This window comes from Hippopotamus amphibius, chromosome 3 (genome assembly GCF_030028045.1).
Source record: "Hippopotamus amphibius kiboko isolate mHipAmp2 chromosome 3, mHipAmp2.hap2, whole genome shotgun sequence".
NCBI classification, from domain to species: Eukaryota; Metazoa; Chordata; class Mammalia; order Artiodactyla; family Hippopotamidae; genus Hippopotamus; species Hippopotamus amphibius.
This window is the reverse complement of record NC_080188.1, coordinates 35,610,754-35,625,031: the sequence shown is the minus strand read 5'-3', so window position 1 is coordinate 35,625,031 and position 14,278 is coordinate 35,610,754. Positions and strand designations below refer to the sequence as shown.

General features: G+C 31.8%; 1 protein-coding gene across 3 annotated transcripts in view; it reads right to left on the bottom strand.

The window, feature by feature from the left end:
* Positions 1 to 9,900, bottom strand: part of ADGRL3 (adhesion G protein-coupled receptor L3) — a 415,454-nt gene extending 405,554 nt beyond the window's left edge. For all 3 annotated transcript variants that reach the window (XM_057727606.1, XM_057727608.1, XM_057727607.1), the window contains exon 1: positions 9,692 to 9,900. In XM_057727606.1, coding sequence (XP_057583589.1) covers positions 9,692 to 9,882 — 191 coding nt within the window. In that variant the 5' untranslated portion in view covers positions 9,883 to 9,900. The remainder of the gene's footprint in view (positions 1 to 9,691) is intronic.
* Between the last annotated feature and the right edge of the window lie 4,378 nt (positions 9,901 to 14,278).

The window sequence follows — 14,278 nt, the reverse complement described above, 5'->3', positions numbered from 1 at the left end:
AAGGCAGAAAATAAATGTCATGTAATTTAATAAGTTTCATGCCATGTTTTCATTATTTGTGTGAATGTGACAACCAACCACTAACAGTGTACATAGGTGTGTGGGTGAACATACACATGTGTGTTTTCTTTTCAGGAATAGTGAATGGTTCGCACTTGTTTCCTGGGTTAGGCCCTTTATTAAAAATAGTACATATTTTAGAGCACACCAGGCAAGAGACTGTAGTAGTTACCATGGATTTTGAAGCTGGGTTTCCTAGATTAAAACTGCAGCTTTGCCATGCAACGGCGTAACTTTGGGATGTTAATTAAACTCTATGTGCTTTAGTTCCCCCTTCAGTAAAGGAAGGATAACAATAATATCCATTTCATAGGAGTGAGAAAAGAAATGAGTTAATTCATATAATGTGCTTAGAACACTGTCTGGCTCATACGAAGTTCTCAATAAATATTGCTTTATATATAGTTACAGCTGGAATATTTAATAATACAATTGGCTCTGATCTATTAATGCATGTTTTTCCAAGAAACATAACATTATACAAAACATTTTAAAACATAATTGATTCAAATATAAAAAGGAGTTGAGAGGCTGGAGAGTTTCAGATTCACAATACTTGAATCACTTCTATCAAAAACTTCAATAATAAAAATTTGCGTATGGCTGTAATTGAATATTAATAAAACCTAAAATAAATCAACCCAATATTTAGCTGAGTCTTTCCATGAGAGGGAACGAGTTTCTTTTCTCACCATCATGATCCTAATCAGGAGCACTGTTCTTAACTAATCTTAACACTTTATCATTTTATCATCCTTGCTACAATAAATAAAACCCCAATCAAATTAGGCAGTAGTGCATTGGCTTAAAATAAATGCTTCAGCAAGTTAATTTCTATGTGCCTTAATTACCTATTTGTATAAGGGGAATGATAACAATATGTATTTCTTAGTGTTACTGAGAGGAATAAGTGAGATACTGAAAGGTAAATTCATTACAGAGTTTATTGCAGATGAAAACCACACAATAAATGTTAACAGGTATAATTATTATCAATAACAATTGAATATGCTATTTATTCAAGCATATACTATCCTAGATATTAAAACTCCAGCTAAAGGTAAAATCAGTAAGGAAAGAAAGGATATTTTCCTAAAGATGAAATTAAATGGTTATAATGATCAATTTCGTAAGGTTGGTTTCATTAAAACCCTACACTTGTTTGACCAATAGATTGAATTATATAAAATGTGGATGGATTTGACTATTTCATTTGTTTTTTCTGATGTACTGAAAAAGTGAAAAGGCCCTTCCTTGTGACAAAAATTATTCTTAATGTATCACTAATTATCAGCGAAATGCAAATGAAAACCACAATGAGGTATCATTTCACACCTGTTAGACTGGCTATCATCAAAAAGTCTACAAAAAAAAAAGCCTACAAATAATAACTCTCCTATACTGTTGGTGGGAATGTAAATTGGTGCAGCCACTATGGTAAACAGTACGGAGGTTCCTTAGAAAACAAAAAATAGAGCTGCCATTTGACCCAGCATTGCCACTCCTGGGCATACATCCAGAAAAAAAAAAAAAAAGAAAAGAAAAGAAAAACCAAAAAAACAAACCTCTAATTTGTAAAGATACTTGTACTACAGTGTTTATTGCAGCACTATTTACAATAGCCTGGATATGGAAGCTACCTAAATATCTATCAGCAGATGAATGGATAAAGAAAATGTGGTACATAAACACAATGGAAAGTTACTCAGCTACAAAAAGAATGAAATATTGCTATTTGCAGCAATATGGATGGACCTAGAGATTATCAGACTGAGGGAAGTAAGTCAGACAAAGATAAATATTATATTACTTACATGTGGAATCTAAAAAATAATACAAATGAATCTATATACAAAACAGAAACAGACTCACAGAATTAGAAATGAAATGGTTACAAAGGGGAAAGGGAGAGATAAATTACGAGTATGGGATTAACAGATACAACCTCCTCTACATGAAATAGATAAGCAACAAGGATTTACTGTATAACCCAGGGAACAATATTCAATATCTTATAATAACCTACAGTAGAAAAATAATCAGAATAAATAATCAAAAAAATAACTGAATCACTTTGCTGTACACCTGAAACTAACATAATATTATAAATCAACTATACTTCAATTTGAAAAAAGAAAAAAAAAAAGTATTGTTAATGTTTTAGAGAGAAAAAAAAAAAGAGCACAGTAAAAAAATATCATAGGCTTTGTGTCCAAAAAGAGCAGGTATGTTTGCACCATCATACAGTAAGTAATTTCAGGTAAATTTCTTAACTCTGTGTAACTCAGCATCCTCATCAGTAAAATGAGGCAGTCACAGAACTTTGAAAGCCACTCCCCCAATATCCTGAGGAATCTTTAAAATCTTTGTAATGATAGAGAAACTGAGGTATTTATTCTAAATATCTATCACTGTAAATTATTTTCCTCCAGAGTCCAGTGACATCCCATTAATCACTGACAGAATTTATGTTCATAATCTGCTTAGTTCTTTTCCATTTGGATTTAAGCTATACTCAAGATAATTGTTCAGTGTTTTTATCCTGTATTCTCTAATTTTCAGAAACTTCTTATCTTTCTTCTCTTGGTAATATCTTGTAAACATTTTACACAAGATGTCAAGACCACAGAGTATAGAATTTCTAAAAAGCTAAAGGTGGGGAAACAATTATGATGATCATTTACTATGAATGAAAAAAGTGATTCCTTACATTTTATAAATCAAATGTGAAACAAGACAAATTCCAGGTAAATCTATCATTCTCACTCTACCTCTATTCTAGGTCCTTTTTAGGTTTATTTTGTTTAGTTTGTTTGCCAATACATTTACTAATGGCTACAGGCATTGGAATTACCATTAACACTGCTAAATTAAAAAGAACTCAGAAAATTTAAAGAGTGCCAGGAAACAAAGAGTGCCCAAACTTCCTAAATTCTGTCTTTACAAGGTTGACTCTTTTTTAAACAGAAAACTGACATCAGCAATATATTAAAATGAAAGCTATTTTCCCCAGTATACATACTTAAAAATTTAGTTCTTCCAACATATTTGTGTTTACAATAATATCTTGACAGAGCCCTCCTAACCCTTTCAAAAAATCATACAATAGTAACCTGGGCAGTACTTTTATTTAAAAATTAGCTATTCTAAGTTTCTATTGTTTTAATCATTTTATTTTTAATTTAAGCAGGTTTTTATAATTTTATGAAAATGATGCGTGTCTGAACAGAAAATTATGTTAGTTAATTTTCAGGCAATGAGTCTAATTCTCATTTGATTCTGTATTAGCAGGGGCTACTGTATAACATACAGATATTCTCACCTTCAAAAATAATTCACTCACAGAAAATGTCTAGATGATTTTAAAGCAAATAGAATGAGTATTATACAATGTAAAAACAATGAAAACAAAACCTAAATCACTAATTTTCAGCTAATACGTAGAAATGAAAAAACAGTTGTGTTTGATAAATTATGGATTTTCCTAAGTTTTTGTCTCATGACCTCTTTAAATCTTAAAATAATTAAGATTCCCAAAGACTATCAGTTTGTATCAGTTATATCTATCAATATTTACCATATTAGAAATTAAAGATATTTGTAAAAGTACATTTTTTAAATTTTTAAAGAACTTTTATTGAGATACAATTGACATACAATAAACTCATATATTTAAAGTGCACAATTTGATATTTTTTTCTTATTAGTAATGTATATATGTTACTACTACATTGATCCCTGCTAAGATGTCCTCAGTTATCTACCAATGCTTTTGCACCATCAGTGCCTATGTCAAATACAATGAAAATTGCAAATATTATCTCAAAATTCTTATGAAAATAGTTTTGACCTTGTGGAATCCCAAGAAGGGACTCAAGGATTGCAAGTTTCCATGAACAATGCTTAGAGAATGGCTACACAAATGGTTAATACTTCCCAAGGCCTATAAGAGACAGCCAACACAATTCCCTTTAATTTTTATCCTAAGCTATCCCGAAACACTTGAATCATTTACTAACTTTTAAATTTCAGACTACACATACATAACATAGAACTTCATTCAAAATTAAGTTAATATTAAGGAGTACTAGGAAGCATTTTAGTAGAATATTATCAAATACGTATTCTCAGAATTGAAATGGGAAAAAACATTAGAGAAAAAGAGATAAATGCCTTCCAGGTAGAAACTTTGCAGTTCCTTCATATTCCCTATATTTGGGCTTTGGGAATGGGAGTTTCCTTCCTTCCTTCCTTCCTTCCCTCCTTTTTTTCTTCCTGTTTCCTTAATAAACATATATGCAAACGGTAATGCAACGGCAATGAGTTATATATTGCAGTTTCTATGCCTATCTGCTCTTTTGTTCATTTTACTGCATTAGAATATGAATTCATGGAAAAGTCCCTGAAATGTAGGATTGTTTTTGATGTTATAATTCACAAGAGAAATACAAGACATAATGTAATGAATATGTCAAGGGAGCAAAGGAGAATACTCAAATTGAAAAACTCATGTCTATATGCACACATTGCAAAACATTTACTTAGCTATGTACATACAAAAACTGCCACTGGCATTTCTTCTTCTACTGCTATTGAAAGAGTTCTTACTTCACCAGGATTGAACACAACAAACATGAGGGCCTTTTTGTATGCTGTAAAATCCCCTGAAGTGGTACTGATATAAACTGAAACATAACTTATTTAGAAAGGTGAGAAACAATTCTCTCTCTCTCCCTCCCCTGCCTCATTTTTTTTTCCTTCCCTGCATATTCTTGATGTGACTATGACATGTGGAAATGTAATTTTGCTAAAATGGTGCTGGAAGATTAAAAGTAAAACTTAAATCACTCATTTAAACAGAAAAAAAAATTACTCCTATTTTATACATTTAACAGCTCTCCTTGATAGAAAACTCTTAAGAGGATACTTTTTAAATGTCTAGATTCATGATCTTTGATTCCAAGATAATTCAAAAAGCAAGCAAAATAGTTATGTCCATGCCTTCAGAAATAACTGCTAATATTTCTTTGATAACGTCCCCACTGAAATACCCACTAAATCTAACTTGACTTCGAATATTCAGGTTTTAGCTTAAAAAATAATGTATGAAGGACAGACATAAAGACAGAAAACAGACTAGTCCTTGCATGGGGTGGAGAAAGAGATGGGAATTTATAACACTGGGCATAAAGAATCTTACTGTGGTGATGTAAATGTTCTAAAACTGATTTATGGTGATGATTGCACCACTTGGTAATTTTACTAAAAAAAATACCACTGTACACTCGAAATGGGTGGATTACACGATACATAAAAATGCTTCAATAAAGTTATATTTAGAAATGAATACACTGAATGAGAGAAGCTAGACACCAAAAAGCATATACTATATGAATCCATTTATTTAAATTACAAAATGAGCAAAACTAATTTAGGGTGACAGAAGGCCCAACAGCAGCAATTCTTGGTTGAGGGGAGTATGGCTGGTGCAAAGCACAAGGAGGGGAGTCTGAGGTACCCTCAGTGTCCTGTCTTCACTTGGTTGTTATTGGATGAGCTTGGTTTGTGAAAATTCACTGAGTTGCACACTTATGACGTGTGCAATTTTCAGTATATATATATATTATACTTCAATAAATCACTGTACTCCATATACATATATACATGCTTGTTCAAAATTCCTTTTCAACTAAAAAAAATATGGGTAACTCTATGTGAAGTAAGGCTGTTATGCCACATATTTAAAATATTTCTCATGAAAAGCTGGCATGACAATGTCATAACATATGATATTCAAACACACTTAGACGGAATTTATGCCCAATATATAAGAAAGACACCATTCAGAGTTTTTATTGACAAGGGAATAGCATCCAAGCTAGTTTATCATCAAATTGTCAAGGTGTCCTGGGTCTATAGAGTTGGTTGATGGTGGCGGGCTGCCCCAGGCACGTTTGGCAGAGGCCCTAGAGAGATTAAACTGTGCACAGCAGACACCAGTAAGCTTATGAAGCCATGACAGAAAAGGATGGGTGAAGGGTTACTGAAGGGAAGCTGCTTCCCCTGTTCTTTTTTGGCATTCATCTACTTATATATCTAATATCACTTTGGTCTATTCTGGTTCCACCAATGCTGTAATCCATCAAGGACTAGCCTAACACCTTCTCTTCAGTGAATACTCCCTAATATCATCCAGGTAAAAGAGTGTTCTTTCTTGTTTTGAACTCTTCAATAAATGTAAATGAGATAAACAATAAATTACTGAGCAAATGATATAGCTATTTGTTTTTTATTGGCCAAAAAATTAGTTTTGTGGACAGAAACCATGCCAGACTTATTTATCCACCGAACTCCAGAGTAACTGCCATAGTGTACTGCATATCATGGACATTCGGATATTGGTGGAATAAAAAAGTGCAAGTATTATTAATTTTATTTCAATTTAAAAAATTGAAGAGGAAAAAAATGCAAGTGTTTTCATTAATAGCCGAAGATAACAAAAACCTCAGCTGCATTCAAAATGCAAAATTTCTGCAGTTATCAGTTGCCAACAGTCACTTTCATATTTAGATTCAAAAGCTATATGTACTATTTTTTTAAAACTCTTACGTGTATAAACATAAAGTGAAAAGAAACAAAAATGACTCAGATAATAAAGTTAAGAAAGTTTTTAAATGGCATGACAAAATTGGACGGCATATTTATTCCTTCATTTATATATACATTTGATTTGAAATATATATTTGATTTGATTTGAAATATATATATATATATACACACATACATTTGATTATTACATATTAAAAGTTAGTTTTAGGTAAAATCAACAGAAAGTCTGCCCTATAGAAGCCTGTAATTTACTTTAGACAAGGCAACTGTCTAAAATATGATAACATAAGTTTACTGTTTAGATGCAAAAAAGATGGATGTAGATGATAATAGGTTAGTGGCCTCAGAAGTTCTGAGAAGGATAAATAAACATGTTCTAGTAGTGTAATGAAAAAGTCTTCTAGTAGTATAATGAAAAAAGTAAAGCACAGAACACTCAGAGAAACTGGGGACAAAATGGCATGAGAACACACTTAGCTTTGAGAGCACCAGGCTCAATCTGAAAGGCAGTGAGGAAACTGGCTTCTCTAGAGTAGATATCAGATTGCATTATTCTAGTTGGGGAAAAATGTGGAAATCATGTCATAACCTTTTTGATTCAAGTCCCCAATTTATCATACCTAACTAATATGTTAGTATACAGTTTTATTTACGTATTCATTCAATGTGTATTCAAACATCTGCATGAATAACATTTCATGTCTGTCCTTGCCTATGACATCTGTCTAATTTATGAGGCTGAAGTAAGTTATGAATCCCTTTTAACAATGTTATGCAAAGATACATAATAATTTTTTGAATTTACTGATAATCTTCCCATGCTTAAAAACTTTAGACTCTGATATAATGTCTTTCTAGAAGTTTAAATGAAAGGAAATACAATAATCTAAAACACCTTTTAGAAAAGATGTTTTCTACTATTATTTAAATTCAAACACATTATTTAAACTGTCGACATTATAACTAATATGATGTGTCCATATCACAATTAGTAATTATGAAAATTATTTAATATGCTGTCATTGGCATGACAGTGAGAGTACATTATAAAGCATCTTAAGTGGATGTGATCATCCCATATCTTGGGAGCTTACAAAATGGAACCAGATTTCTTCTCTCCATTTATTTTGGACAAGTGTAAATATAATACATTTAACAGTCCAAATATAAGCAAGAAACTTGCCTCAATGGAGAATTAACCAACCCCCCCCCCCCCCAGGAGGGCTTTTACAAATGATTTACTCAGGGTGCTTATAACAATTTTACTTGGCAGATTTGTCACTTTACAGATGCATCCCACGTAATTCAGTAGCTCCAGAGGATCCATTGTAACTATTTTTTGTAATAATTACAAGATTAAGGGCTTATTTTGGGAACCATTAATAATATCAAAGAGAGGATTAAGACAATTTTGGTCAAAATCATATAGAGATAAAAGAGCTAGTGAAGTTAATGCTTTTGCTACATTTTAAATGAAAACCTAATCACAGAAAAGCAGAAAATCCTCCTCAACCCACTCCCCAAATGGATTCTGAAGAACCCTATGTTTGGTTTTCTGACTGAAACAAATAAAATAACAATTTAGTCATGGTGCCCATTCCATACTACTTATGGAAAAACCACTGCTGAAAGATGATTATAACACCCACAGGCAACAAAATGATTAGACTTCTTTTAGGTATAACATCAGAGAATTTAACCATATTTGGAGGTATGTCAATCCATAGCAATGAGAGACACGAGAAGAACCAAATGCAACCAAACTTACACCAAATGACATCACTAATTTTAAAATCTTATTTCTCATTAACACTCACCTTATCATGAGCCAGCATTTTAGAAATAGACAAATAAAAGCTCTCAGATTTGCCCAGAGACCACTGTCCTTCAAGTATGCCTCAGATGCTCTGATCATCAAAATCCTGGCATGTTATACTTTCTTTGAATAATTTATACAATAGAAATTTATAGATATATTGACTATTGGTGTATATACCAGAATTTTAAGTATCAAGAAAGTTAAAAATAAGCCAGGCTTTCTTAATTACAAGAAAGATAATCCTTAAAATCCACTGTTTCTGCTTTTATAATTCAATTTGTTTATTTTTACATATGCTATGATTTCCCCCATATTTTAAGAAATCCTTAAACTAAAGAAAGAAATGCCTACGTAGAAATCCTAATGAAAAACAAATTCATTAAGTAAATTATTTATTGATTAAGTCTTTAAAAATTACTTTGTGATCAAGTAGAATGGATGAAGGCTTATTGTAAATGAATGACTTTGTCACTGATTTCTGAGAAATCATAATAACAGTGAACAAATATTTGAGAGATATTTAATATTTAACTAACTTATCAAAAAATTTTAGTATAAGCTTTCTATAGTACAGATTCCAATTGACCAGTCCCTTTAGAATTGAAGATCTTCTTTTACTTATCCAGTGATATTATCTGGTATTTTATATTATTTTAACATGGTAATATTTCACATTGCTTAAATGCATTAAATAAATTAATGTATATACTAGATATCAAAGTAACACTTTTTTATTATTTCCCAAGGCCAAATAATCATTAATCAACAGTCTTTACTATATTTTGATTAATGGTTATAAACTTGCCTATAAATTTAAATTTTACTCTCTTCTCCCCACACTGATGTAAATCACTGTTAGCAGTAAAATAATTTTTCTGTAATTTCTGAAGAAAATTACATAACTCTGCTTTTGAAAACTGAAAAATAAAGTTAGTTTCTCAACTAATGAATCCAGTTCTAAAGAACACAGAGTAGAACACATGAAACAATAAATAATCTAATGCATTTTAATATTTTTCCAAATGCCACTCGCAACTTGTAGCACTAGGATTTTAGTGATATGGGGAATAGTTTGATGTTGAAAAAGTTGTTCGAAGTATTGTAAAGTACACAGTTTTATATTCTTACCTATGCTCAATATGTCACACAGGTGCATGTTGAGAGTTTATATTAAATGCACAAAGAATATTAGAAATATCATACCTTTGAGACATAATCTTATAGGCATCAGGCAGATAGCATCGTATATTCTCCATCTGAGCAGGGTCAGAGTCACAAATCTTGTCATCAGTCCTCCCATAGTTGGCACTTTCAATCATGATGACATCTGTTCCTGGACAGCGGAGCTCTATGGGGTAGCTCTCACAGGAGAGCTCTCTGCGGACCACAGCCATCGGAATTGGGGCACGGCTGAAAGCTACCAGAAGAAAGAGGAAGAAAAATAAGTCATCTTTGTTACATACAAAGGAAAAAAAAGCAGTTGCAATTCATAATTTTAACTAAAAGTAAAATTATCTCTCACTTCAGTAATTTGACAGGATTTTTAAAAATCTAACTATAAAAATTATTTCTTAGAAACCTAACAGGTATGTTTCTTATAAATGGAACAAAGCACTCTGGATTTTCTAAAATACTGTCCGGTATTTGAGGTAAAGACTATACAGAAATATGCAGTTTGTAAAGCAAGATTCTCAGATTAACCTCAGCAATACTGTATATGTTTGTTTTGTTTTTTAATGGAAACCATTACCAAAAAAAAATCTATTTCAATTTTAAAATGGTTTCATTGTTTCAGGTAATAATTAACATAAGTATATTTTTTTAGTTAATTTAGAAATAGTGAATGTTCTTTAAGAAAATAGAGATGTGTAAGGAAACAAATTTAATTTTCCTTCAGCTCCCTTCCCACACTTTTCCCCTAATGTGAAGAGGTAACCAATTAACAATGTGGTGACTTTCTTATTAGAACTGTCTACAGAAAAAACAAACATTGTAAATTTCTTCCCATCCCTCTTTTAATTTTACTTAAGTAACTTTTAATCAGGTAGTATCACTCTACACATGTTGTTTCATACCTTGATTTATTTTACTTATTAATTTAACAATATATGGTGGAAATTTTTTCATTTCTATGTTGTATCCCTCATTTTTAAATGCTTGCATCACATATACATATAAAACATTATTTAATTGGCCTTAAGTTAATGGGCACTTAGAAATGTCCCAGTGTTTTTGTGTTACAATATTGTAAGAAGTATAAACCTATCTGTGTACTTTGGCTACAGTATTTTAGAAAAAGTATAATTATCCAAATACATTTTATGGTATATGTTAATAAATGAAATTGATGAAGGGGTAAATACATTTGAAGTTTGGCAAGTATCAACAACTAGATGTCCAAAAAGCTTCATACAAATGTACACTTCCAACAGTAGTACTTTCCTCTTCAAAACTACGTATTACCAATTCCTTTATATTTTACCAATGTGATAGACAAAGAATGATATCATGTCCTTATTTTCATTTTCGCCACTTTACTTATACAATGAAATATATTTTAATGTTTCTTGACCCATCTCTCTTTTATTATATACAGTTTGATATTGTAAAAGTTCTTTGTATAGCAAGAAAATTGAAAAGTTGTCCTTTATACTTGTGGCAAATATGCTTTACTAGTTTGTTGTTTGGTTTCAGATGTTTGCTGAACATATATATTTCATTTTTATACAGCAAACTGTCTATCTTTTCATGTCAATTTAATAGTTTCATAATCCAAGACTGTGAACATAATCAGTGTATTATTATAGGAAGACAGTCAAATGTTTAATTGTAAAAACTCAACAAGTCTTCTTTTAAAAGCACATAATTGAAATTCTGAAATTGTTTACCAACCAGCTAGTAAGTTGATTTTCACATAAGACAATTAATTATAGAGATAAATACATGATAACTATAAATTTGCATTGATAGTTGATTAACTCATTAATGTGGCACATACATAAAAATGTATTTACATAAATACATTCAACTTCTCTTATGGCTTTTTTACTAAGCATGTGAAATGTGAAAAGCAAAGAAGGGAGGAGAGAAGCAAGAAAGTGTAAAAAGAGTGGGAATAGGGAAAAATATTTTATTACTATAAATATTTTCACTTGAAACAGAGAAAATATTGATTTGGTTTATTAAACCATACCCATCATTTCAAAACTGAAAATGACATTAGTTTTTAATCCATTTCTATACTATTTTGGAAAAACTATACGTGTACCAAAGACCCCATGCATAACTTGCGGACAGGTCACTCAAGCTGCACCACACAGTTAATTTCATACTGGTTGTCATTCAACATCTTGTTTTGTCCTCCATCTCCCTCAAACACAGACAGACAGACAGATACACACATGCAAACACAAACACACACACACACACACACACACACACACACACACACGAACCTAGCACATTCACAGCATTGATCAAAGAGTTAATTTAAGAGATTGGTGGTAACATTATTTTTAAAGTTTGTTCTTGAGTCAACATTTTGACAGGGCAGTGTCACAACAGACACTGAATTTCTGAAATGCGTGTTTCTATGGTTCCTAACATATACATATTTATCTATCATTTAGAAATTAGATGACTGTTTAAACATGAAGTCCTTTTTAATACTGAGATTCTATTTTCATGAAAAAAGATATTTTCATTACCATGTATAGTATTTTAAGTAATGAAATCATGGAACAATAAAAATGTTCCAATTTAGGAATCCAGTTTGACGATTTCAATCAGTTTAAATAGAATAATAGATATTTTTTGCTTGCTTTTTTATAAAATGTTCTTGAAATCAGAATTTTTCAGATTGTTTTACAGTAAACTTTCGAGCATTTCCTAAGAGACAATTTTTTTCTTAACTTTGGTATAGTCATTTTTCAAAAATCACGTTGAAACTGCTTCCAAACATTGAGTTGATCTTGCTATATTTTGTTAAGTTAATCAATTAAGTCAAATTGTTAAAAATAAGTTACTTTAACAAAGAAACAAAAATAAGCAAATCATACAGTCAAAGCATTGTTTGACTAAGTGGACAATTTGGTTGATTAAACTCATCAGTCAATTTTGCTAAAACATGTACACAGACATAGCTTTAATCTGGGTCTTAACTGTCAGAAATATGGTTTAGAACCAGACAGTGGCAAAGTCAACTAAAATATGGAGGGCAAACTTCCCATGTATCTCATTTGACCCTATAAGAATTATTCAAAAGTTATAGATATGGAAATTTTCACAGGGTACCAGTGTTGATTTGTGGATGCTTTCTTCCATTTAACATATAACTGCATTAGTATCAGTAACACTTTGATAAATTGCATTCCTAAATGATGGATGCTTTGTTTAAAGGAATGTATTACTGGAAACTATTCTATAACATTATCTAATTAGCTACTTAAATTACTTTTAATTACATTGCTAAAGGCTTTAATCAGCAACCAAAGTCCAATGGAAAAATATGCTTAAGTTAAAAGATTTTTGTTGTTACTGTGTTGTCTTGCTTACCATTCAGTTATGCTAACAACAGAGAGACTTTGGTTACTAGAGAAAAAAACTAAGACATGGAAAATGTCAACAATTCAATGCAAGTTATCCAGTGAAACAGTCTATTTTATTTTGTATTAGGATAATATTGCACTGGGCACTGTGAAGTGACTATATAAAAATAATATGGGGCAAAAGATGGCATGTTCTTGGGGTCTTTCTCATTTTTGTACCATGAGTTAATTTGTTGTAACAAGGAACAGAGTGTCACCTATTATGTGTGTAATAGATATTGGCTGAATAAACTGGAAAAGCTTTAGATGTGAAATCTAGTGGACTTCTGTTAGGATGCTGCACTTTGGAACTACCCACTGACCACGGGACTAAGAGGACACAAATGAAACTAAGCTTCTCTGCTAATGACATCCAGAACCTCAGGAAGTGCCCAAGTGCCGTGTCAAGCACATCCCTAATTAAAAGTGCTCCTGACCAAGGATTAAACAACAGGAGAATTGGCTGCTGATTCTTGCTCACTTGTTTCAGCACAAATCACTCTGATTCTTCTTTTTTCTGAGTCCTCAGCCACTCTGCTGTTGAAACTTCTTGTTTTTTGTTACTCTCTTCTTGAGTTTTCCTACTGAAATCCTGTTTAGTGATATTTGACTCAAAATGCTTTAAATTCTTGGTGAGTTGTGGGTTATGATAACTAAAGATACCAGTCTAAAGATAGTGGGTGCTGGTGGGAGCAGGGTACTAAAAGCTGAAGACCAAAGAAGAGTCAATTGATCCCTCCTGGACTCGAGCACAGGGGTCAGAGACTTGGTAGGATACCCCTAGGCCTTTACAGGGTGGTAGTCAAAGAAGGGAGTGCTACTTGAGACATAGGATTTTAGGACAAAAGATATCAATAAGTAAAAGACTAAACACAGATTAAGAGGCAAGCCCCCAGTTAGTTGGTTGAGGGCATTAACCCAGTATAATTAAGTTTTTAAACATGTTGAATTTAAGGTGTCAGGCTAGCACTCAGGAATGTTTAATTCTCATGTGGATTCGTGAGTCTAGAATGAATGAGTAGACTATAGGCTAAAATCATAGTAATAACACAAAGTAGCTCAAGGAGTGCCTATAGAGTAGAAGAGGATAAATGCAGAAGGTGGAGTACCAGCGGCCACTGAAGAAATATAGAAGAGTGTACTACTTAGTTGCTGGACGTATATAACATAGATAAAAGCACTGTGCATCTATTTAAGGAAGATG